The following is a 23,732-nucleotide window of genomic DNA, read 5'->3' as shown; positions in this document are numbered from 1 at the left end:
ATTTAGGCACTCCTGATATAAATGTCACCTTAGAAATTATCAGATGTAATTAAAACTTATACTTCTCTGCTCAAAACAGATTCCAGATACCTCACATTAATGCCTGATATTTTTCAATAATGGAAAAAATGGCCAGTTATTTTTAGAGAAACCAGTTCATATCCCAATATGTTGGAAAATGAGACATAGCAAATAATTTGTATTTCGCAAACTATATTCCAAACTTCTAATTTAAGAAACCGTTCATTATATAGCGTGGAAAATTATATTAGAAAAAAAAATCAAGCAGGCCCAGAACTAGCCATTCAGTTCTTTGAACCCTGGCGTGCCTCTTTTAAACACATAATAAAATGTCATGAAGTACCAATAAAAGGGCAACGCAGTGTAACAAATCAAAGATTTACATTTTGGTAAACTGCATGTATATGAATATCATATTGTTCTAATACCTGTAGGAGACATGTGACATGTTCTTCTTCCAGTCTTTGCTTAGTTAAAGCTTGTTCCACATCCCATCCAGAAGCAGTAGAACCAGTTCCAAATCCAGTGCCTTTAGCCCAGTAAAGCTGCTGTTCTTCTGTTGATGCACTATTGTGTGTGCTTGACACCTGTGGCTAGTAAAAGAAAAAAATTACAATGCTGTTTGGAATTGCACAGATTCATATTCTAGAGCAAAGGATTCAACAATACCCTACTGAATAAGTCCTCTTTACTTTGATATCTGGTTTATGGGCAAGAAGGGATATATTAAAGGCTTACTCAGCCAAGATTCTAACTGGTCTTTACAATCAATGTTTATCCACTGTACCTGAACTGTAGGATAACATTTGCCTACTTTGCTGAATGTAAATGCTTTACATATATCAGTAAGACAGATCTGATTCTAAGCGCTTAACAGAGTCACAAATACATGCTGTAAACATGAATCAGATAAGAAAAAGATCTGGTTCCCTGTTAGAGCCAAGTTCTGCTTAACAAAAATAAGGGTGCAGGTTTCTGCAGAAATGCCAACCACGTGTAATGGCTTGTGTTTCTGAGAATGTACACAACTTTTCATCTGATGGCTCAGAATGCTAACGTACTTGTAGACTGTCTGTCCGTCTGTCCTTCCATCCATATTAAATTCATATATCCCTAAATGAATAACTATTTAAATCAATTTGTGGTATTAATTGGAAAGACACAAATTGCCTGGAACGTTGATCTCAATTACTATTTATTAAGTCCATGAATATTCTTACGGCTTACAGTTTTGAGAATAATTTGATAATTGCAACGTATCATGTAAGTGGCAAACATTCTGTTCTACATTACAAAACACATGCGCATCCATGCACTGGGGGAGGCAGTGATCATATTACCATGTTTCTTTGAAACAATTATATATATATATTTAAAAGCAAGACTGGAAAATGTTTTAAACAGTTTCCACAATGTTTTTACACTGACATAAATATACGTTACTAACTGGGTCTCCACCTCACAAATGGGGGAAAAGTCACATTATGAAACCCCTGTGAAGCTAGGAAATATTAGCAGCCAGCTCTTAAAAAAAAAACCTTATCTGAACTGACAGTACTTTCTGGAGCTTAGCCAAAGTTGACATCTCTCCACTAAGTTCCAGGCCACTGAACTTCCAAAAGGCACACAATGCTTATGCAAGCTTCGACTACAAAAACCGGTCATATTAATTTCCCTCTATCTTTATAATGAACAAAGAAGTTCTGTTAGAAAGACTGAAGAAATTTAGGATAAGTACTTCAGGATACGGCAGGTAAAAACACTGCATATAGTAACAATGAATTAAGAGCTGCGATAAGGTTCAAAGAACCTGCTGAGAAAGCTTCTTGTTGACAGCTTCACTTTGTAAAATAATCTTGAAAAACAATCCTCTAGCAAGTACACTATTGTGGAAATTGATTGCTGTACCATCCTTTCAACGCTATGCTACACTTCTGGACCGTTAAGCAAAACAAGTATTATTTTAAATAACTAGCAATGCTCTGAAATCCGTAGGGGTAAGCTTGCATGTTTGAATATATTAGAAAATTGAGATCCTTGTGTTCCAAAAAGACCTGTATGATTAAAACCCATAAAAGTGTGTTTTAGCTATACAAAATTAAGGCAGAAACATTAACATCCTAATTTCCCCTTATATGAAAGTTTAGATTAATCAGTATGTGGAATCAAGTATTTGAACAGTTAATTATACACAGAATAGCAGTTCCAAAATCTCATAGATACTGATAGTAAAGGACGTAAAGTTGGATTATTAAAAAACTCCAATATCTTTATATTTCTGAAATAATTATTCTAGAGCTAAACTCACCTCTGTCTGGTTGGGACCAGAATTGGGAACTCTGGGAGCATGGTGGCTAAGAGCAGACAAACAAGCAAGAATAAGGTGAATTGCACCAATTTCAAGTGCCATTCTCCTAAGAAGTACTCCATCATCAGTAGTCAAAGGTGTAGTGCTGAACAAGCTGCGCAGCACGTGAAATGGAAGAGTTGGAAGAACATTAGCTGAAGGAGACTGGAGAATGTGACCTAGATAAAGGAAAAAAATAAACATTTCTATCACAATGGCTCAGCATAATGCATTAATCTTCAAATACACACCAAATATTTTATTAGGTATTTAAAATATTAATTTTGTTTTATTATAGATTTAAGCATCACTGACTGCAGAACTTGTGGAATGTGATGGAAAAGGAAATGCATCACACTTCCATTATGAAGCTATCTAGAACATAGTGTTAATATGCTTGAAAGTGACACAGCAGGAAAGGAAAATGTATTCATTAGCCACACTGAATTAAGTTATTTGCTATATGGTAAGTAACAAAACTTGGCTCTTCTTGAGTAAGTAAACTTATTCAGCATCCTTCACCCATCACAGCATAATGAAGATTACTCTCTTTGCATATAATTATTGTCTAGAAATATGTGCCAAATTTTTAGAATGTTTTTAATATGAGAACATTACTTAGAAGTGGATAAAACAGATCTGCCCCAAACCTGTTCATTCCACTAAAAATTAAATAGCATTGCCTTGCTCCTTTGGGAACATATATTTTATACATGCAATTAATGTATGAGATTTATTTCCTGTGTAAGAATAATATTATGAAATCAGTACGTAAATGTTGAAAGATTTATACCATTATGAATATTTTTGTTGCATCAGACCATCAAATCTGTTTAACAAACTGAAAAATGTAAAAGTTTCAAGCAGCAGTACATGGCCATGTTACTTTCCCTTTGCAGAAATGAGGAAACAGCTGAAGATGCTATAGTTAACTAGAGCTTTCCATTATATCAGAAATAACAAATATGGCTAATAGTTTCCATACATGCCAGAATCAGAGTGCCAACTTTAAAAAATGACTCCATATTCTGTATGAGAAACTACTGATTGACAAGGCCTTTCCCATCAAAAGGAGGTGCTCAGTTCAGTTGTGGGCTTCCTGGGAAAGATCTGCTAAATAAAGTCTGAATAAATCATATCTGTGCAAACCTACAGTGCCTGACACCAAAGTAGCAGTACAACCACTTCATACTTAGCTACTTTTATTTGTGGTTTTGATAGCTGAATGGCCTTAGTCTAGAGCACTGGTGCTAGATCTCATTTATCTTCAGGAAGTTCAGGAAAAGAAAGCTGTCTTCTCCCAAGGAAAGCATCTTCCAGTAGTTGGGCATTGGGAAGAATATGGTGACTGTTGCATAAGTGCCCATGGCATCTAGTTTCTGTCCCCAGTGATTCACCTAATGGAATATTATAAAGATTCTAATACAGTATTAGTAATACAAGACTCTCACGTAGGTTTTTGTGGCTAATATACAAATTACGTGTGTCTAGAGATGCAGATGGCCACGGTATCTAGTGATAAGGCAATCTTTGAGGTCAGCACTTTTGGTGATGACATCATAGTCTGGCCTGCAGCCAAGAGCTTCTGCATTTGAGCGTGGCAACTAGCTCCAATCTCCTACAGAAGTGTTATTTATATCATTTATCAACTTTTGTTTTGGTAGGAGTGATAATAATAGATCTGGAAACATGGCAAATTCTGTCCTACTCTCTCCAGTTTGGGAGGTATTTATCCCACATCCACAATACTAAGTAAGTGAAATAAATGTGATGATTATCCCTAGCTTGGCAATGGGTTTTGCTGTAGCAGGAGAGTTCTGAGATGGGTAAAGGTGGGCCACTAGGTGACCACTAGATACCCATAATACTGGAGTTATAGTATTAACAGTGTGTTCCTTGCCATTAAGGCTGCTCTGAGCACAGGGAAAGGATACATTCCTACCTACTTCTGATGTGGAGCCTAGTATCCATTGCTCTATGCACCCAACAGCAGTGAAACTGAAAAGTATCCATCAGAATACCTAGGAATTGGCAGCATAATAAGGAAGGTGGCTCACTTCTGTGTGGGATGGTGATGATGGAGGTGTAGCTAGTAGTTTTAGGGCTACAATTGGGGTGAAGTTCTGTTTTGGAGAAAATCTTGATTTCTTTCTTTTGGAGGAGGGTCATCAATTGAGTGACCTGGGATAGCTCAGCAGATGACTTCTTATTGCTGGATATCAGAGGGGTCAGCTGAGTGCAAACCAGTTAAGATACTGTGTTCCAAGCATGTAATGTTTTGGTAATTAAAAGCACCCTATTCCAGAGCAGAAGTCTGGGTGATCAGTCTCTGAGTTTACTTTGTGAATGTTGGACAGTGGATAAAGGCACCCATAATCTGACCCTCTCCCACTCAGAGAAGGCAAAGAGAAGGGAGTGTCACTGAGGGGCAGTTTACTGCTGTGTTTTGTATAAAGGCTTACACCATGGTGGAAAAGGCAACACAACAACTCTCCCTACTTACAAGTAGGTAAGTTTCCTTCCTAGATCAAGTAGAGGAGAAACAACAAATGAAAGAAAAGCAACATGACTTTGAAAAGGAAAAGCTCAGTGCTAAATGGAGGATGTTCCCAATATGACTGCTGCAGCAATGGAAAAGCAACTAAGAAAAAAGTAAGAGCTCTAGGCATGTAAAATGGGGTAAGCTTCTGACCAAAAAAATCTCAGATATACAAGATTCTGATGGGGTTTCTGCACAGATGCAAAACCTATATATCTGATACACAAAAGATTTTAATGAAAAATTCTCAGATAAAATTAGGATGATTAATAGACATGACAAATCAAGTTTTTTCAGAAAAAAATAGTTTGTTTATAAAATTCAACTGCTTCTCCTCTATTTTTTACACATGAACATCTCAAAACTCAAATATCTAAGTCATAGAAATATTGATCTTTGCAGCAAATGAAGTACATACCATGATGCCTATAAATATAATCATACATCAGGCCATTTAAGGAAGAAGAAAAAACTATTACCAACGGATAACCAAAGTGTAGAAATCATACAAACATTGTTTTGAATTGTATTAAGCAATAATTTCTCATAGCGTATGAAAGAAAGAAGTTAATAACAAGCAGAATGACAGTGGTCAAGAAGTGGGAAATGTTTGGGCTATAATCAAGTATGCTTATGCATACCAACAGAGATAATATCCACATAGCAACTTTCTGATAGTCTTGGCTCACATTGTCTCCCACCCTGTGCATAACATAAGAAAGCTGCAACACAAACCTAGGGAGAGGGAAGCAAAAGCAGATCAAGGTGCCAGTTAAGATTAACTTGGCTTCTTATTGATTATATGATAGTCTGTCTAAACCTGGATAAATTCAGATGAGTGAAAATAACCCTCAAATAAAAACTAGGCCAATGTGTAGATAGTTAATTTCTGCAAGGCTACCAATGCCCTTATGTAAGACAAAAGGACAGGTCACTGACTGTCACAATATTGAGTCTGTCACTTACTGCTATTATTCAAAAATCCATGAGAAGCCCTGGAAACAATAATCATTCATTGTTTAAAAAAGGGAATTAATTCTTTTAGCTTGGAACAATTTTTACCCTCTGCAATGAAGGAAGAATGAAGATATATGTCCTTAAGGACGAGTTTGCATTATCACATGCTTTGCTTCCAAAGCCAGAAAAAAAAATCCAAAGTTCCATAAAAAAGCCAGTTTTATCTGTTTCAAATACTTGTCTACTTGCACATTCAGAATAATTGTTTAGCAGTAGTTCCCAAATATACTTAGTAGTTACAGTACATACTTCCTTCACCGTCATCTGTAACTCCCAGCACCAATCTAAGCAGACACTGGGCATGTTTCCTCTCTTTAAGTAGCACCTCAGCATAGCCTGGGAGGCGAAGAAATAATCCAAAAGCAGCCAAAGAATGAGCAGGTATGGGAGACATAGTTTGGACTGTTGATTTGATTGGTGGTGGTTCTGCGGCAATTGTTTCTGGGGCTTCATAAACCAGTTCTCCTGATTGTTCAATGGTAACCCATTCAAACTGATCACTGTCCTTCTGCTTCTCCTGGGTGGTGGATGTAACCACTGGAGCACTCACCTTCAGAAAGAAAAGAAGATGCTTAATACTATCCTCTAAGATAACCACTTAAAGAGTACATTTTTGCTGAAAACTGGATCACTAAATAATTCCTTGATTAATTTACAATATTCTTACAGTTGAGTAACATTAACTGAAAAGAAGTTGACAATCAAGATTTCCCTATTATGTAAGTATTTTTAAAAGTTTCTATGAAGTATGAAAATGTCTGCCACATATTTAAACAACTAAGCCATATATTCAGCTAAAACATTTATATTTTCTTTCATATAACAGGAAGTAAATATACTAGTAGGAGTTTTCGATTACTACTTCCAGTGTTAGAATTTTAAGACAACTCAGCATAGTATTTTCTAACTTCTCTTTTTTACTACATGTTGGGGACAGACAACATGATATCCACAGAAACCACCCTTGGCACTCACCAGACTCTGTGCTTTCTGTTTAATGTACCTAATATGTTTATTTTAGATGCTTAAGAAAACTAAATGAGAAGCTGGCATGCTGCAAAACTTCCCACATCACCTTTATTTCCAAGAGGAATCCCTCTTGGCCTCAAGAAATACTTAGCCCCATAGACATACTTAGAAAATAGAAATGATTGGAATCTGCACATAACTGTTCAGAAATATAGAAAAAAATTAGTTGGGGTGGTAGAGAGTATCTTGAAAAAATATACAGATGATGTAATTCAATCTCACCAGGTACATTGGTATTTTATGACTTGCAACACACACTATTACAGTTTTATGAATATAAAAGTGTTTCTATGGCAACCATTCTCGGGGAATATCCATATTATCATCTCAGATTTCCAAATATGTCCACTGCCTCCATAAAATTGCCTGGTCTGTTTAATACAAGGAGTGAAGAATTGTTTTTAGCTACAGCTACATTTTATTTATGTATTTTTAAACTGATCTTTGTGGACAGTAGTCAACATAATGATGACACTGCAGACTGCTGTATTTTTTAACCCTTTTCCTTTTGGGAGGATAGTTAAAAGAAAAGAAAAAATTTTGGATTTTTTAAAAAAAATCTACCTAAATTTGGTAGCACACCTGAAGGGTCCCTGAGGGCTGCAAAATGGGATTGTTGGCTGCATGAAGGCAGTAGGTTGCCCATACCTGTTCCTTACAGTATTATCTCAATTATTTCTCACTGTTTTGCCTAGTTCTACAGAAAAAAAGTTGTTATGCTTGAGAAAGTCCAATGATATATCAAATTGCCCCAAATAAATATTATAACAATTATAGTAATATAAGTAACATTTTATTAAATACAGTCCTAACTTTATGGTCTTTACTAAAGATCTGGAACCCTACATACTGAAAAGTAGAAAGATGGGATTCACAACCATTTTTCCTGTGAAGAGGGCCATGACTTTAAAAACTTGGGAGAGTTACCAAGAGCAATTTGTAAATCCAGAGATCCTCCATTCAATCAATTTAATCAAGGGGGTCATATATTTGCAAACTGCAAGCTGTACCTGCTAGTTTCACCTACATAGCTACAGTACAGATATATGCTTAAATGACTGTACATATGTATTTCTCCAACTCTAGTTCTCCTGTAACTCTCCCAAAAGGAAATGCCATATAGTTCTTTTTCTGTTCAAATCTGCCCTTTCAGTAGGACCAACGTCTTGTCCCCTTAACACCAGTGGAAGTCAACTACGTTTGTAATTTGAAATTTATAAATACCCACTTTGTTCACAATAACCAAAAACACAAGGAATTAAAATGGTGTTTTACTGGGTGCATGGGGATGAAGTATTCTAGACAATGCTTTTCAATAGAACACAAATTTTGACTCACAATTCTGATGTTACGGAATTACTTAAGTGTATGACATCTGAATGTTTAAACTCTTCCAAGTCCCTTCAAGATTGTGCTATGAAATTTTCATCTATGGAAGTTGCCGGAACCTTTCCATAAATGCTTGTTAGTACAACCAATTATTTTTGAAAAACAACCCCCAAAAACCTATGTTTTATTAGTTATGCTTAAGGGTGAAATTTTATTTATCTCATTTTAAAATAGCAACTGTGAAAACAGGAGAGTTAATATCTCATGGTGGTGGAAGAAGTTTTCTGGAAACCCAAATAAAATTTAATAAGAGGATGCAAAGGAATATAATCGATGTCTTTCCCTACAAACATTAGATAACAACAGATTTGGAGACAGTTTTCATAACTGAATTTCTTATTTTACCATTAATCCAAAGTTAAGAGACATTTTCCAATAAACCTGGGACAAATAGGATTTTGAAACCAAGGAACTAAATCAATAAGAAAATTTCTCATTTCTGCAATAAGAACAAATAAAACTGAGACAAACTGCTCTGGACGTTCTCAGATTCTGTGCCAACAAGCCCTAAATAATTCCAGTACTTTAAATTATTATATTAATCCATGTACTGTACAGACAGGTAAAATTCACTATATTTTTTAAAGAGGGAACACAGAAGATAACAGCTATAGGTAACTTTTCTTAACTGGAATACAGATTCCAATGTTTTTTAAATACCAAGATAGAAATAACAAATGTATGCATCTGAGTACCACAGCCATAGATTGAAACTTTTAATTAAGCCAATTACACATGTATTTTTTGACTTACTTGTTGAATCACATCTGGGTAAAGCATAGGAAGTCTTTCTGCAATGAGGGCCAATCCACCCATTCCAGCAAAAACTTGCAATGGGGACTGGAGGGGGCATGTATCAAGAAAAGATTCGTCCAGCACTGTATCCATGCATTCTTCAACTGGTGTGACTGCTTCATCTTCAGTGCAAGGCCCCAATAAATCTGCATGCTCTATTTGTGCATAACATACACATACAAAAAACAGTAAACTGGTTAAAGAATAATATCAAATAACATTTACTTGGAGATGATAATAGACTTACACAGCCCAGCACACAACTGTTTAGCTATATGTTAAATAGGAGAAACATGTTTGGAGAAATAGAACATTTGCGTATCTCTGCAGAAATAGGCAGAATAAGAAAGTAGTTTGTCAAAAACAGTGAATAAAGCAATGACAAGATTCTAAAATTCCATAATTCTCAGTCAAGAGAGAAATACTGAAAGTAATTTGTGTATTCTAATTCTGTATACAAAACCTTAAATGTTCTGCCCTTTTCTGACTAGTTGGAAAAAATAACAATATCCCTGGTTAAAATCTTCATTTCTTAATTATGAACTGATTGAAACCTAAAACTGAGCAAAAATTAGTATTATTTTTTTAAACTACCCTATTACTAAAATACTGAGAGTTGCCATAATGTTCTTGACTAATTTTTTGCTTGGTATGATGCATGATATAGCAGTATGCACAAAATGGGACAAGAAGGATGTGCAAAATGTTAATAGAATTTGAACTGTTTTGAACTGGAACAGTTTTGAGTTCAATCATTTTAGAAGTGTTTCAAGCCTGAAACAGTATTTTTAATCAGCATTAAAAAAATTCCCATTAAAAATTAAGATGAAAAATCATCACCTTTGACAATTTTTCTATAGGTTGGCTGGTAGGAAACAGCAAGGGCTGCCATCTCACTTACTCTTGTGGTCTTAGAAAGAAAGCAAGGCTGTAAGAAACTCATTCCAATTTTTGTTTTCGATGGATAGAACATTCAAGTATTCAAGTTTTGCTCCACTGGAATACACCCAGTATTTCAAATGGAGCTGTTTTGTTTGAGCTCCCCCGCCCAAAAAAGTTTTCTAGGGTTGAGCAAAATGTGTACTGTCTTGAACTTGAAATACCCCACTTTGAGTTCAAAACAGTTGTTCCACACATGAAGCAAGGTGTTTTTATCATTATGACAAATGCAGAACAGATTCTGAATTTGAAATAGGGTATTTTGAATTCAAAATAGTTTTATTTAAAAAGAAAAAAGAAAAAACTTTAAAATTTCTCATAGGAATATAGGTTAAAAATTGCAATTTTAAATGCATCCTAAAGCTCAACAGTGCACAAGAGCATGGGCATAATGCAAAGACACACCAAACTCACCAAACCAACTTACACCCTTAAAAATCAAAAAAGCTGGACATGAGACACTCAAGTAACTCATTCACATGAACTCTAACTTCCCCACAGTAAAAACATTAAAACCAGCAGTAATTTATCTGTCTGACAAGCATATTTACAGTTGCCAGAAATCTGCCAGTGAGTTCTTCAGGTCTGCACCATGTACTTAGCAACTGTTGCTTAGCCCTGCATTTTACCCCCACATCACTCCATCTAATCTAAAGTAACAAGAGCACAAACATTTCCAATCACAAACCATAAAACAATAGCCCAATCATGTCTGGAACACCTGAAACAATGCTACTTGAAAGGACCAAGTTTTATTCTGAGTATAGTTTGTTTTGCAGCAGTAAACAACAATATAAAATCATGGTTGATAGCTATCTTGATGTTTGCAATTATGGTTTAACAGGTTATACAAATAGGACAAAAGTTTTGTTTGTGTTTTTCTCTTAGTCCTGGTGTTTTAAACAATCTATGGAGGTACAAGGCAAATGTCTATCTAAGTCTGTCTATCTATCTAAAGTTTCAATGGTAAGTACAGTATTTTTCCACATTTATGTACAATTCAAACAACCAGAGCAAAAAACAGTGCCCATATAACAGACAATTTTAAGTATACCTTTTTCAGTGTGTAGGCGCTTGAATGAATCTGTTTTTGAAAGGCTAGGGTCTGAGATGACTTTTGAGCCAAGCTTAACTGCCAAGTCTATAGATCGGTATCCTTGAGGGAGTTTGCGGTCATACAACAGAGTCAAAAGCTGGGCAAGGGTCATCTCAGGTGGCAGCGGCTGACCTAAATTACATTGATTAAGTTACAAGAAGCTCCAAATCACTATTTCCATAACTGTGAATTGAAATCATGGCTTAAATAAGCAACTATCATTAACACAATGGATTAATACAAGCAGCTTCTGTCTTTTTCATTTTCCAGACAATCAATTCTTATATTAGTGCATATCCTTAAGCTGTTAAGATTCCTTCCTAAGATTTTCCAGTAATATTGAAAGCATCTGTCTTACAGAACTACACATACAATATTAGTCTGGATAAATACTTAAATGCTACTATAATACCTGTTTAACAAAATGTGATCAATGCACATTTACCCAAACAGATTAATGCACTATTTCATTTAAAAGGTTAGATTTACAAAATTAAAATAACTGATTCAAATGTCAGTTTATCCATGACACTAGATACATTTATATTGCTGAAGTTATAGGCCTATAGATGTGATATTCCATATGATTATTTCACATAATTAGAAAACTCCTGATTCCAGATCAATTAAGTTTCACTGCAGTGAATCTGAGAAAATGTGCACATCCTTCAATATGTACTCAGAATTCTTGAAAGGCATGCTCTAATTAAAAAAAAAAAAATCAGAACACTACCTGGTAGCAGCTTATGATATAGGTGAAAAACAGGAACACTAATAGTTTTGCTGGAAGTGTCATTTCCTGTGGAGGAGTTGCCTACTTTATCTGTCATCACTCTCCCTCGTCTTGAAGGTGGACGAGGTGGTGTAGATGATACAGCCCTTTTTGACTGAGATTTCAAACCTATAATGAAAATGGAGTACTATATTTTAAACACTTTGCAACAAAACTCAATAGTATTTACAATGGTGCTTAAAAATTAGCAAACTTTCAGTATTTCTGCATAAATATGACTTAAAACATGAGCTGTTCTCTGTCCAAATCCTAAAATTAGATAGAGGACCAAATTAAACTAATGAGTCAAAAACATTATACTTGTTCATTTATTTATTGGAGTTAAATGATCCAAAGTTACATATCTGTGTGTGGCAAAACTATGTGACCTAGGATGATCAGTTCATTTGAAGGGGAAATTCAATCAATGGGATGATAATCAAGTGTGAGTGTGGGAGGTCCTGCCTTATTTTAACAACAGAATTCTTTATTCACTATTAAAGCCTGATCTTTGCAACGCAGGTACGTAGAAGTGTGTCATGACTCAAAGAAAGGAGGATCTCTGAAAAACAGTTGTTGATGGGAAAGGCTGGAAAAGGTTACAAAACTATTGCCAAAGAGTTTGTACTCCACCAGTCCCCTTTCAGGCAGATTGTGTACAAATTGAGGCAATTCATCACCACTGTTACCATCCCCAGGAGTGGTCGACCAACCAAGATTACCACAAGAGCAAGGTGTGTAATAATCCGGGGGGTCTCAAAGAAGCCCAGGGTAACATCTAAGGAACTAAAGGCATCTCTTGTATTGGCGAATGCCAGTGTTGATGAGACCATCATCAGGAGAACACAGAACAACAATGGTGTGCGAGGCATGGTTGCAAGGAGAAAGCCACTACTCTCCAAAAAGAACATTGCTGCTCGTCTACAGTTTGCGAAAGACCATGTAGATAAGCCAGAAGGCTACTGGAAGAATGTTCTGTGGACAGATGAGACCAAAATAGAATGTTTGGGCTTGAATGAAAAGTGTTATGGTTGGCGAAAGGCAAACACTGCATTCCAGCATAAGAACCATATCTCATCTGTGAAACATGGTGGTGGCAATATCATGGTTTGGGCCTGCTTTGCTGCCTCTGGACCAGGCGGGCTTGCCACCATTGATGGAACTAGGAATTCTGAATTGTACCAGCAAATTCTACAGGAAAATGTCAGGTATCTGTCTGTGAACTGAAGCTCAAGAGAAAAGCGGGTCATGCAGCAAGACTATGACCCAAAACACAAAGCTGTATGGCCAAAGAATGGTTAAAGCAGAAGAAAGTTAATGTTTTGGAATGTCCAAGACTAAGTCCTGACCTTAATCCTATAGAAATGTGGAACATCCTGAAGCAGGCAGGTCATGCGAAGAAGCCCACCAACATCCCTGAGTTGAAGCTGTTCTGTAAGGAGGAACGGGCTAAAATTCCTCCAAGCTGATGTGCAGGCAGACTGATCAACAGTTTTCCGAAATGTTTAGTTGCAGTTATTGCTGCCCAAGGGAGGCACATCAGTTACTGAAAGCAAAGGTTCACACACTTTGCCACATACAATATGTACCTTTGGATCATTTTCCTCAATTTATTTATTTATGAACAAGTATAATGTTTTTGACTCATTTGTTTAATTGAGTTCTCTTTAGTTTTAGGACTTGTGTGAAGAATAGATCATGTTTTAGGTCATATTTATACAGAAATACTGAAAATTCAAAAGGGTTTGCAAACTTTTAAGTACCACTGTATCTGCAAGGAAGACAAGATCCTAGTTAATTACTTTTGAATAGAGGGAGGCATCATGTTATATCCTCGTAACAGAGACAGATGCTATTGCAAGGGAGAAGCCACTTCTGCCTTCCTGTGCTTAGCTGGAAAGCATCTTCTATCCCAGGACTTTACATACATTTTTGTAGAGTCATCAGTCTCCGTGTGCCCAACTTCATTGCACTCAGCCTGTATAAGTAAAGGGCAAATTCTAGTTCTCTTCACTGTCCAATTATTAATATCTCATGCCTCATCTTAATTAGTTTTGTTATCTCTCTTAGCCCATCTCCATTCAGATTTTTTCTCCTTTTCTGCTATTTCTGCTGGAAGACAGGAGGCGGCTGTGGACTCAGAAAGTTTCAATGGTGATGAAAAATGTTTGGAATTCCCCTTGTCTAAATGCTACACCCAATGCCACATTCACCTTTGTTTCAATGCTTGAACATGGTATAACTTTAATTCAGTAAGTTGTAAACTACCATACTCTAGTGTTCTGGTCAACGAATGCAAGGCACCAGGATGCCTGACATCTTTTTAAAAGGAAACTTTAAATATAATATTAAAGTTATCCTCCTATTCCCCATACCATCCCAATCAGGTATGGTAACTTGACACAAAATAAAAGTAGACATACCAGATGCAACAACAACACTGTAATTGTCCTGAAACCCATTGTCTGCTTTAACTTTCTCTTTTTCTTCATAATTCTTTTTTTCCTTGTCTTCTTTTTGTTCACTAATTAATTTTGCTGTTATGCTAGGAGTATCTGAAAACAAAGTATTATATTATGTAGAAGCCATTATTATATGATTACTTCTGTACCTAAAGGTGTTTCTGAGGGTGGGGAGCACAATAATTAAGGTCTAATTAGTGTTATCTATATTAGGGCTGTAGAAAGCATCTGAAAGAGATGCTTTGCAACAAAGTGAAGTGGATATATGTGGAAATACACACACAGAAGGCCAGAAACAGCTTTCAACACAGTCACACAAGCCTGCAAAAGAGCTGCTATAAAGATTCAAAGAGAGGTGCTGTGTTTGTGTGTCTGTGCATTGTGAAGTACTTCTTTTGAATGCTTTGGACAGCACTAATATGTACACAGGTACAAGATTCATAAGTATTGGGATCAGTGGTAAATATAAAGAAAACAAGGTGGAATTGGTGCAATTTGAATACATCCATAACATTCTGGTGATGCTGTTATACAGTATATGCTAAGGCCAGGCATATTTGGCCTGTGCAAACCTTATCTCTGTCTTGTAACCACAGATAATGGGTACTGTAGTTCAAAACATGTAGAAGATCCCATGTTCTTTACACTTGCTATACTGCTTTCTAAATTAGTAGTAATGTATTGGTGAAACATTTTTCTCTATTTATAGCATCTTTCTAAATGTGACAGTTTTGAGCAGTATCTAGGTCTTTAAAATGTTACGTCACTTTAATGAAACTATAAGACTGCTAAAATAAAGAATATTATAGGATAATATAGACCTACTTTTCAGCCCTGGTATAAATACATTTTTTTTATTATGCATTCCACCACAGACAATTCTGTATTGAGCAATAAATTCATTTATAAATGAAACAAAATACATTTGTTTTATGTATAAATCCATCAATGAAAGACTTCTCTCATATATATACACACACAAAAGCTAATTTCAGTGCAATTTAGGTGTAAATTTCCACAGTCTACAGTGAAAAACAATTTAACAAAAACAACTTGCCTGATACACGATCAAGAACCTCTGCCAGTGTTGTTGAGACTGGCAAGAGAAGAGTACGGAACTTATGTCCTGCCCCATACATTGGATGTTGAATTACGTGGCTGGTAGCATTAATTCTACCTTTGTACAACTAAAAGTTAAGAAACATAAAATTATTTTAAGGATTTAGAAACAAAAGGCTGCAAACATCTCATAGTGTTACAAATAAGCCCTAGCAGAATCCTAATTATAGAATACAATTTGATTCAGGGGACTTCAACAGCTTACAAATAAGTAAGCTGAGTAACAACTACATTAGGACATTCTCAAAATATCTATCATTCTGTATAACTGAATTCTGCTCTCAGATTTTATCTTGAGACAGTAACTAAATAAAAATTCCAGGACTTGAACATCAACCATCCCTTCTTCTGCTACCCTGTTTGCCATATTACCTAATTCTGAAAAACATAGAAGAATGTGCACTGTTTTTGTGGCCTTGAGTCTCTAAAAGAAATAGGGTAATATTGCTTCTATTACAGCATTACCCCCCCCAAAAAAAGTTCAGAAACAAATTAATTCCAGTGATTTACAGTGAACAGCTACCAATAAGAAACAGATATTCTACACTTCTTTACTTGAAAAGGAAAAATGTAAAAGGAAAAAGAAAATAAAAAGGAACAGCACATGCTACATGACAAAGAGGAACATTAAACAATAGAGATGATCTCATTACCAGTAGTCCCTGAGTTAAGAATGCCCGGTTTACAAACAACCCATATTTATGAACGGAGCTTAGTGTAGCAAAATTTGAATTAAATACACAATGGTTCTAGTTAATTACACAGTACTACTTATACAGTATTCTACAATAATACTGTTCTGGTTTACATACAAATTCGACTTAAGGACAGACCTTGGGAACAGAACTTGTTCTTAAACTGGGGACTACCTGTATTAAGTAGTAATAAGAGGCAACTGGATTAACACTAATAACTAAGGCATAATTAATGGTAACAGATGGTAAAATGTAGAATTTATCAGGATGTGAGAAACATATACTCTCCCTGTTGCATCTTATGATTTCAAGGCTATTACCAGACAATTTACAAAATTTAGTGATTTTATTGAATAAAGTTGAAATGACCATGTACATTGTAAAACAACTGTAGAATTTGTAGTTATTAGTTGGGCAAGACTAAGCTACATCACTGGGGCTGGATTATTTATTTATTTATATATTTCTTCTTTAGTAGGAGCTGATATGATCAAATTTTATTTTAGCACCTACTGTGAGTTTTAGCTAGCAATGAGGGTAGGTGGCAGTGGTAGTTGGGGATGTGGGGGAGACAACTTACTGGGCAAGGTGACTGAAGAAACATTGTCACTTTTTCATCCTCTAGCATCAGCTGCAAAAAAAGCCTTCTAATAAACCCTGAAATATTTCCAGATGTTGGGAGATTGCTTCTTTGAGGAGAGGAATGGAAGAGTTCACAAAGAACCTATGAAAGGAATGGAGAAAAAAATTCAGACATGGGTATAAATCTTATTTATGAATTGTGAATGAATACTTATTTGGTTGTATCTACAATAGGACACACATTAGTTGATCTGTCAATTTTACCATTTCCTTTCCCTGTATAACTCCTAAATCTGCTCCAGAAGATTCAAGTCCTTCAGAGAATATCTGCAGGAACTTCACTAAAAGTATTCCACCGTTGGAATAGGTTCCAACCCTACCAAAAGTAGCTAGACCTTGAAATAGATCATTCTTGCCCCTAACACAGAGTCAGAAGCTGTGTTGATCTGTAGTGAAATTTGATATTGCTAGGTTCTCGAAGTTGCTTCCCATGTTATACAGCAGCATAGGAACCTCAGCAGTTCCAGGACCTTTATTTTGTAAGGCTACTTATGTTGTTCTGCAATGCATCCATTGGATTCTGATCTCATCACAGGTACCAGAATAGAAGGGTTAGACACCTCAAGGAAACCTCAGAACAAGAAACTTTCAACTAGTCCTTCAAATTCAGCTAAAGTGACATTTTAAGCTATATCAACTATTCAGATTAATTTTTATATTACCTGAGCCATCAACCTTTGATTATTAGGATGGCAAGAAATGCACTGCAAGAAAAATGCAACTGTAGCATTTTCAATTGCTGTTCTCTGCTGAGTAGTCAGTCCTGTTCCAGAAGTTGAAGTAAGCAAAGTAGGCCTAGCACTATTCTGTTGAGGTACTGTAGCATGTCCTCCAGAAGTAGCACCAGAATGGCAGAGTAGAAATAAAAGTGCTGTCCATAGTGGATTGACTTCAGAGCCACCTAACCAGTCCTTCATAAGGTTGCTGTTTCCAACTTCTGTCAAAAACCTGAGAACAGGAGCAACTAAATCTGCTGTGATAGGCATTTTATGAAAGTGCTGTGGAACATGGTGTCTTCTGATCCTATCTTGGGAATTATCTGTTGATGGAGCACTGAAATCAGAGGCAGAAGTATGGTTAAAGCAAAAACTTGCAAGACTTCTCACAAGAAGGGAAGGCAACCCTGAGTCCAATAGCTGTTTAATAGCTTCAGGAGACTGTGATGAGGCAGCAAGGGTGGCCAAGTGCGATTCAGTTAGTGCAAGGGGTGCTTGTGCATTTTTAGAATCATCTGTTAAAGATGAAGTAAGATCCTGTTTTTTGCTGTCATCTGTCATGGACAGTCTATGTTGCAATTGTATAGGGGGAGGAGTAATACCCATCCACCCCATGAGTAAGGAAAAATAATTTGGATGAATATGGCACATAGAACAAAGTAGACTGTCAACAGCTTTCTTCAAAACCACATTGCATGGAAGAGACATGGACCAATTAAACAGAGACCTAAGGAGAAAGAAAAAACTAATTAGAAAATCGTATATATTAATTACACATAAGCTAGCCATGAATATGAAGTTCAATCATTCTATTTAACACAGATAACAGAAAAAGCAGACTGTAAGACTAAGTATTGATAATATGAAGTTTGAGTCACTAGGGAAGTCACAGAGGCCAATAGCTACTGGTTTGCAATTATAGCTGAAGAACAACACAACAAAAAAGATTTTTAAAAAGCTTATGAGTCAGCAAATAAAGAAGAGAGAGACATATAATCAGTTAAATCTAGTATCTCAGGTAGTTTTCAGATAAATTATTTTTTTCTCAAAGCATTACTGTCTCCACTTTGTACTAATTTGAAGCTCTGGAACTATAAATTTGATGAAGTTTATTGTGGCTTAGCTACAGATCTAGACTATTGCAGATTGCTTTCTCTTTACCTGAAGATACTGAAGATTCAGGCTAAACCACCCTATTTCTGCTCAGAACTTGGGGTTCATCTGAACCAATGCAATTGGTTCAACCATTGCTACGCAATGCAAATGTGAAGGAGATGGCATGAGAAGACCATATTCTCTTGTAGAACTGTTTGGACAGACATAGTTAATTCGGCCACTTTTTGCACAGCCTACTGCAAATGTCTGTTTTCTATACTTTTTATGCCACAAAATAAACTACTGCCTTAAGAGGGACAGGACCTACTTATTAAGAGATGTAAATTTCATAACTGAAATTAACTCTTCCCAAGAACAGCAGGTTTGTAGCTAAATAGGCCTCTTCTGGAATTATAGTTATAGAACCCTTGCCACCTGCCTGTACTACTCCAGAATCAAAACTTTCACTGCATCTTGAAAACACCCACTAGGCATTGTCCAAGCAAATAGGAAATTCCTATTAGATTATGAAAATATGTGGAAAACTAGCTCCAGATTTGTGTATGATAATCACTGTAACACAGCCACTTAGCTTTGTGCAGGTTTTTCAACTTACACTATCAGCTTTTTGTCAAAAACGTATGAAAACCTCACTAAAACCTCACATATAAAGAACAAAGGATTGATGGTCTCATTGGGAAAGCCATTTTTTGGTGGGTAGAGTTTTATTACATTGGCAATTTACGTTTAAGTACTTTTGTGGCATTCAAACATTACGGTGATTTAAAAAAACACATAAAGCTCTTAGTTAAAGAAAAATCTCCAGGCCTCTCTCACTTGGTAAAACTAATGTATAGGCTACTTACTCAAAGAGTTCTCTGTTCAACAATGCTGGCAAGTCATATTCTACAAGCAATTCATAGCTATGCCATAAAATTGCTGCTACGCAATGCAAATGTGAAGGAGATGGCATGAGAAGACCATATTCTCTTGTAGAACTGTTTGGACAGACATAGTTAATTCGGCCACTTTTTTTCATGGCTGCAACTCTTGCGGAATCACTGACCCATTTCAACAGAGCTTGAATTCTAGAAGATGGAAATACATTAAGAAGGCATATGGTATATTAATTTATATGTAAAACTTATATAGCCACCTGTCTTATATATAATAATCCTAGGCAGCTCACCACAAAACCAATTAAAGCAATCATGTCACCCATACACTCCCCACTCTGGTGCCCTAATACCCATCAGTTCTTCCCCATCCTAGCCTAATGCCTGGAGGAAAAGACAGGTCTTCACAGCTTTCTGGAAGGTTAAAAAAGGTAGGGGCCTTTTAAGGTATATTTATTTATTAAGACTATTTCTATGTTGCCACAATCAAAATGACTCTTGGTGGCTCACATAGAAAAAAAACATAAAAACACAAAAATAAAAACACAACAGCACTACAACAATACATAGTAACAATACTGTGCTACAGATTTGAGAAAACATGAATCTGAATGTAGGGGAAAAATAAATTTTAAATCAGCATACAAGCTAAAAATCATCATCATCATCATCATCATCATCATCATCATCATCATTTCTTCTTCTTCTTCTTCTTCTTCTTCTTCTTCTTTTCTTCTTCTTCTTCTTCTTCTTCATCATCATCATCATCATCATCATCATCATCATCATCATCATCTATTAACTTTGTATGGCGCCCGACTTTCAATGACTTTGGGCAGCTCAAGACAATCAAACAATATCACAAATGCCTAAAATTAATTTGTTCTGGCTTCTATTTCTTGCCTTTATTTTCAATGATTCACACATACAGGCTGCCCTCACTCCTGACATTAGGGATTTTAGTATACTTTATCTTACTGACAAGAAACTCAAAATCAAAAAGGAGGATGCTATCTATACTGCCAACAAAGGCCACATTTTGTTCTAACTCCCAAATGCCATATTTATTAGTCTCTACTGGCTGGAGTTCAAATAAGCAAAATCCCCATGTATACTGCAGAATGGCAACTATACATACAAAATGGCTGCGTCAAATTACTCAGAGATACATTTGCAGGGAGGGAGGGAGGGAGGGAAGGCAGGCAGGCAGGCAGGCATAGATCCTACATTTGACCCATTTGTGTATGTTTGTTTAAAAAGAAAACATTTACCTATCTTTTGTTCCAGGGTCCTGAGTTGTCCCAAGCTGATAGAGAATGTCAATTGTGGAGTCAGATGACAGGCCATTTAATCTTCCAAAAAGCAAGGGGCTATTCAAATCTTCCCATATAAACAAAAGTAAAATTTTTTACTAAGGATGCATCGCACAACATATGTTTCACTGGCCTACCAAAATATTTTAATAGTTTCAATTAAAAAAAAAAAATCAACATTTTTCCAAGTTTTACTCATTGCAATTACAAACAGTTTGAAAACCCATCTACTAAATTGGTGAAATCAAAACATATTTTCAAATCTCACTATATATAATTGCATGATAATCTGCTGATAGACTTTCTTTTTGTGAGCAGAAGTCTCACCATGCTTAAAACTAGAAATAGCTCAAGCCATTCTCTTACCTGTAGGGTCACTCCCAGAGGCAGAACAATTTCTTAAAAGAATGTCAATTAGTTTGAGGCCTATTTTGGTGGACTGAAGCCCAATTTTTACAAGCACAGCCTCAATGTTTGGAGAATGCATGCCACAGTATGGTGACATCAGTAGAGCAGCACATGTCTGCAACAGGTTGGCAGTGGGTGCTGCGGCACTTGCCATCATTCCTTCTAAATCACTTATGTGAGTGAGACAATGATGCAACAGCCTTAACCATCCAATGCTGGAAAAGAAAAGCACAATTAAAACAGATTCCATTTGACTTCAACATAAAACGTAATTATTATGTAAGCTGGGGTAGAAAAACCAAAGTATTGTCCCCCCAGACTTACCTAATTTATATAAAAAATAAAAAATAAAAACAGCGGTATTTCTTTTTTTTTAAAAAAAACCTCTGATATTTAGACTTGAAGTTCAGAAGTTATTCTCATGGAGGGGTTAGCCTGTTCACAGCTCCCTAAATCAAAATCACAGGCAGGCCTGTTTATGTTACAGGTCACATGAATACAAGTTACCATGAGAATGGTATGAAACCTTTAAAATCCAAATTTTAGTAATACATAGCATAAAAAGCTCCTCTGGACTTGCTTGTCAGAAATTTGAGTCTTCAGGCCTTCAAAATTGTCTATGAGGCTGAATTTATAATCCAATACTTCCCAAACAGAAAAGAATTTTATATGGTTCTTTCCCAAATCTAATTAGTGGAAAAGATACCAGAGATTTCAGAAAGTGAACACAGGTACAAAAGGAGGGGTAATATCTATCAAAGGTTTGCATTTTAAGCCTACAAGACAAATTCTCAGGTCAATTTTTTTTCTTGGTATTGAATGAGGAACTGATTGCACACAGACTAAACTTAACTATGAAGTAAATATTATAGCCCATGTCTGCCCTTATCTCCCTCTGCCCAACTAAAAATATTATATTTTTTAAAAGTATCCACTGGAGCCAGTGGGAACTTTTGTTGAAGTCTAGTTGCTGTAGGGAACAGATGCAATCTGTATGAAAACTGCAACTGGGAGGCCATTTTCAAGCCTGACTGTCATACTTGGAATGATCTTTAGAGAAATGTGGGTGGGCATGACTCTACCCCCTGCCAACCTTTCCTTTGCTGGAAGGACAGTAGGAAGAACAATATCCATTAAGCCGTATAAAGTAGTAACAACCATCTCACACCAAAAAATGAATTAATCTGATATCTCTACTGATAATACATACCTTGTTTTAGATACCTGGTCTTCAGAAGGAAGGAATGGATTATTGACTGTTGCAGATGAGGTGTTACCAAAGGCAGTGAGCCCAAGTAGTTTAATCTGAGAGAGTCCTAATGTACTAGCATCCCGTGGGCGATGAAGGCGAAGACAAACAGCTGAGGCAACTTCAGCTTTCACAAGTTGTATTTTTATGTAGGTAAGACCACTTGTGATAACAGGTGTTGACAAAGGTAACATGTTCACTCCATCTGCACTTATTTCAACAGATACTGAAGAAGGGCATGCTGTAGAGATATGAGCATTCACATGTATTTATATAGAGAGCAAAGTTTACAGACATCAATTTCATAACTTTAAAACATAAAATAAGTAAAAATATTCAATATGTGAAACCATGAAATCTTGTGGCATATATCTGCACACACTAGTAGCACCTAGAATAGTTGATTATGGAACTAACCAAGAGAGGAGGGAATTATAAACTGAATCTTAACAGATTAAGCCCTGTACAAAACACAAGTGTTGAAGTCATCAGAAACCATGGCTACACTGCTATCAAATTCAACTGATGTCTAAGCAGACAACTGTCTAGGAGCACTAACACATTTGAGTGCAGGACATTTCTCAAAATGAGGAAGTGGGTAAGACTTCCCACTTATTGAAAGGGAAGGTCAAATATCTTAAGATACCTTTTAGATTACTCAAAACCATTAAAGCAGAGAACTACAGTAGCTGGTATGTATAGGTCAAATAAAAAAGGTACCATCATGGCCAAGAGGATATGATGATTTAATAAAGTTGTTAAACATAAGGAGTTTCCCCCTCCTAGGAAATCAAAAAAACCCTCTAAATTAAGAAAGGAACATAAACTTACACTTAAAAAGGTATAATGAATAAACATAGCAGAAGCACTGATGGGTTGAAAGGCCAGAAAGGTATGGACAAATACTGTATAGTGAATGGTTTTGGTGTAAACTAGTTGTAGCTATGCTTCCTTTTCTTTTTATCTCATGTCTTTAATTTCTTTCTTGTTTTCTGCACTCTGCATAATGTTGGTAACATATATAAGAATTTTGAAAGTTGTCCACTTTTGCTTCCAGAACTTTATCAGATCTATAAGATAGCTATCTTTTTTTTTCTAATTTAAAAAGTATGGTATGAGATTTAAAACTGTGCATTATTTGGTATATGTCCAGCATGTCGATTTATTAGTTTAAGATCTTTCAGTTGGAACCT

General features: G+C 36.0%; 1 protein-coding gene across 10 annotated transcripts in view; it reads right to left on the bottom strand.

Moving 5' to 3' along the window:
- BIRC6 (baculoviral IAP repeat containing 6) overlaps nucleotides 1-23,732 on the bottom strand; it is a 174,231-nt gene that overhangs the window by 52,620 nt on the left and 97,879 nt on the right. For 9 of the 10 annotated variants that reach the window (XM_088144745.1, XM_088144772.1, XM_088144805.1 and 6 more), the window contains 14 exons: nucleotides 22,501-22,780; nucleotides 21,249-21,505; nucleotides 20,841-20,949; nucleotides 19,540-19,761; nucleotides 17,525-18,305; nucleotides 16,801-16,944; nucleotides 15,464-15,593; nucleotides 14,368-14,499; nucleotides 11,906-12,073; nucleotides 11,131-11,304; nucleotides 9,096-9,292; nucleotides 6,174-6,474; nucleotides 2,330-2,547; nucleotides 450-614 (listed from right to left, as the gene is read on the bottom strand). In XM_088144745.1, coding sequence (XP_088000871.1) covers nucleotides 450-614; nucleotides 2,330-2,547; nucleotides 6,174-6,474; nucleotides 9,096-9,292; nucleotides 11,131-11,304; nucleotides 11,906-12,073; nucleotides 14,368-14,499; nucleotides 15,464-15,593; nucleotides 16,801-16,944; nucleotides 17,525-18,305; nucleotides 19,540-19,761; nucleotides 20,841-20,949; nucleotides 21,249-21,505; nucleotides 22,501-22,780 — 3,278 coding nt within the window. The remainder of the gene's footprint in view (nucleotides 1-449; nucleotides 615-2,329; nucleotides 2,548-6,173; nucleotides 6,475-9,095; nucleotides 9,293-11,130; nucleotides 11,305-11,905; nucleotides 12,074-14,367; nucleotides 14,500-15,463; nucleotides 15,594-16,800; nucleotides 16,945-17,524; nucleotides 18,306-19,539; nucleotides 19,762-20,840; nucleotides 20,950-21,248; nucleotides 21,506-22,500; nucleotides 22,781-23,732) is intronic. The other variant, XM_088144753.1, reaches the window with a different exon arrangement.

The sequence above is a fragment of the Python bivittatus genome, unplaced genomic scaffold, assembly GCF_059951505.1.
Source record: "Python bivittatus isolate LINGU-HERP-01145 unplaced genomic scaffold, Pbiv_v1 ctg000020_np1212, whole genome shotgun sequence".
Classification (NCBI taxonomy): Eukaryota; Metazoa; Chordata; class Lepidosauria; order Squamata; family Pythonidae; genus Python; species Python bivittatus.
This window is presented reverse-complemented; position numbering and strand designations above follow the sequence as displayed.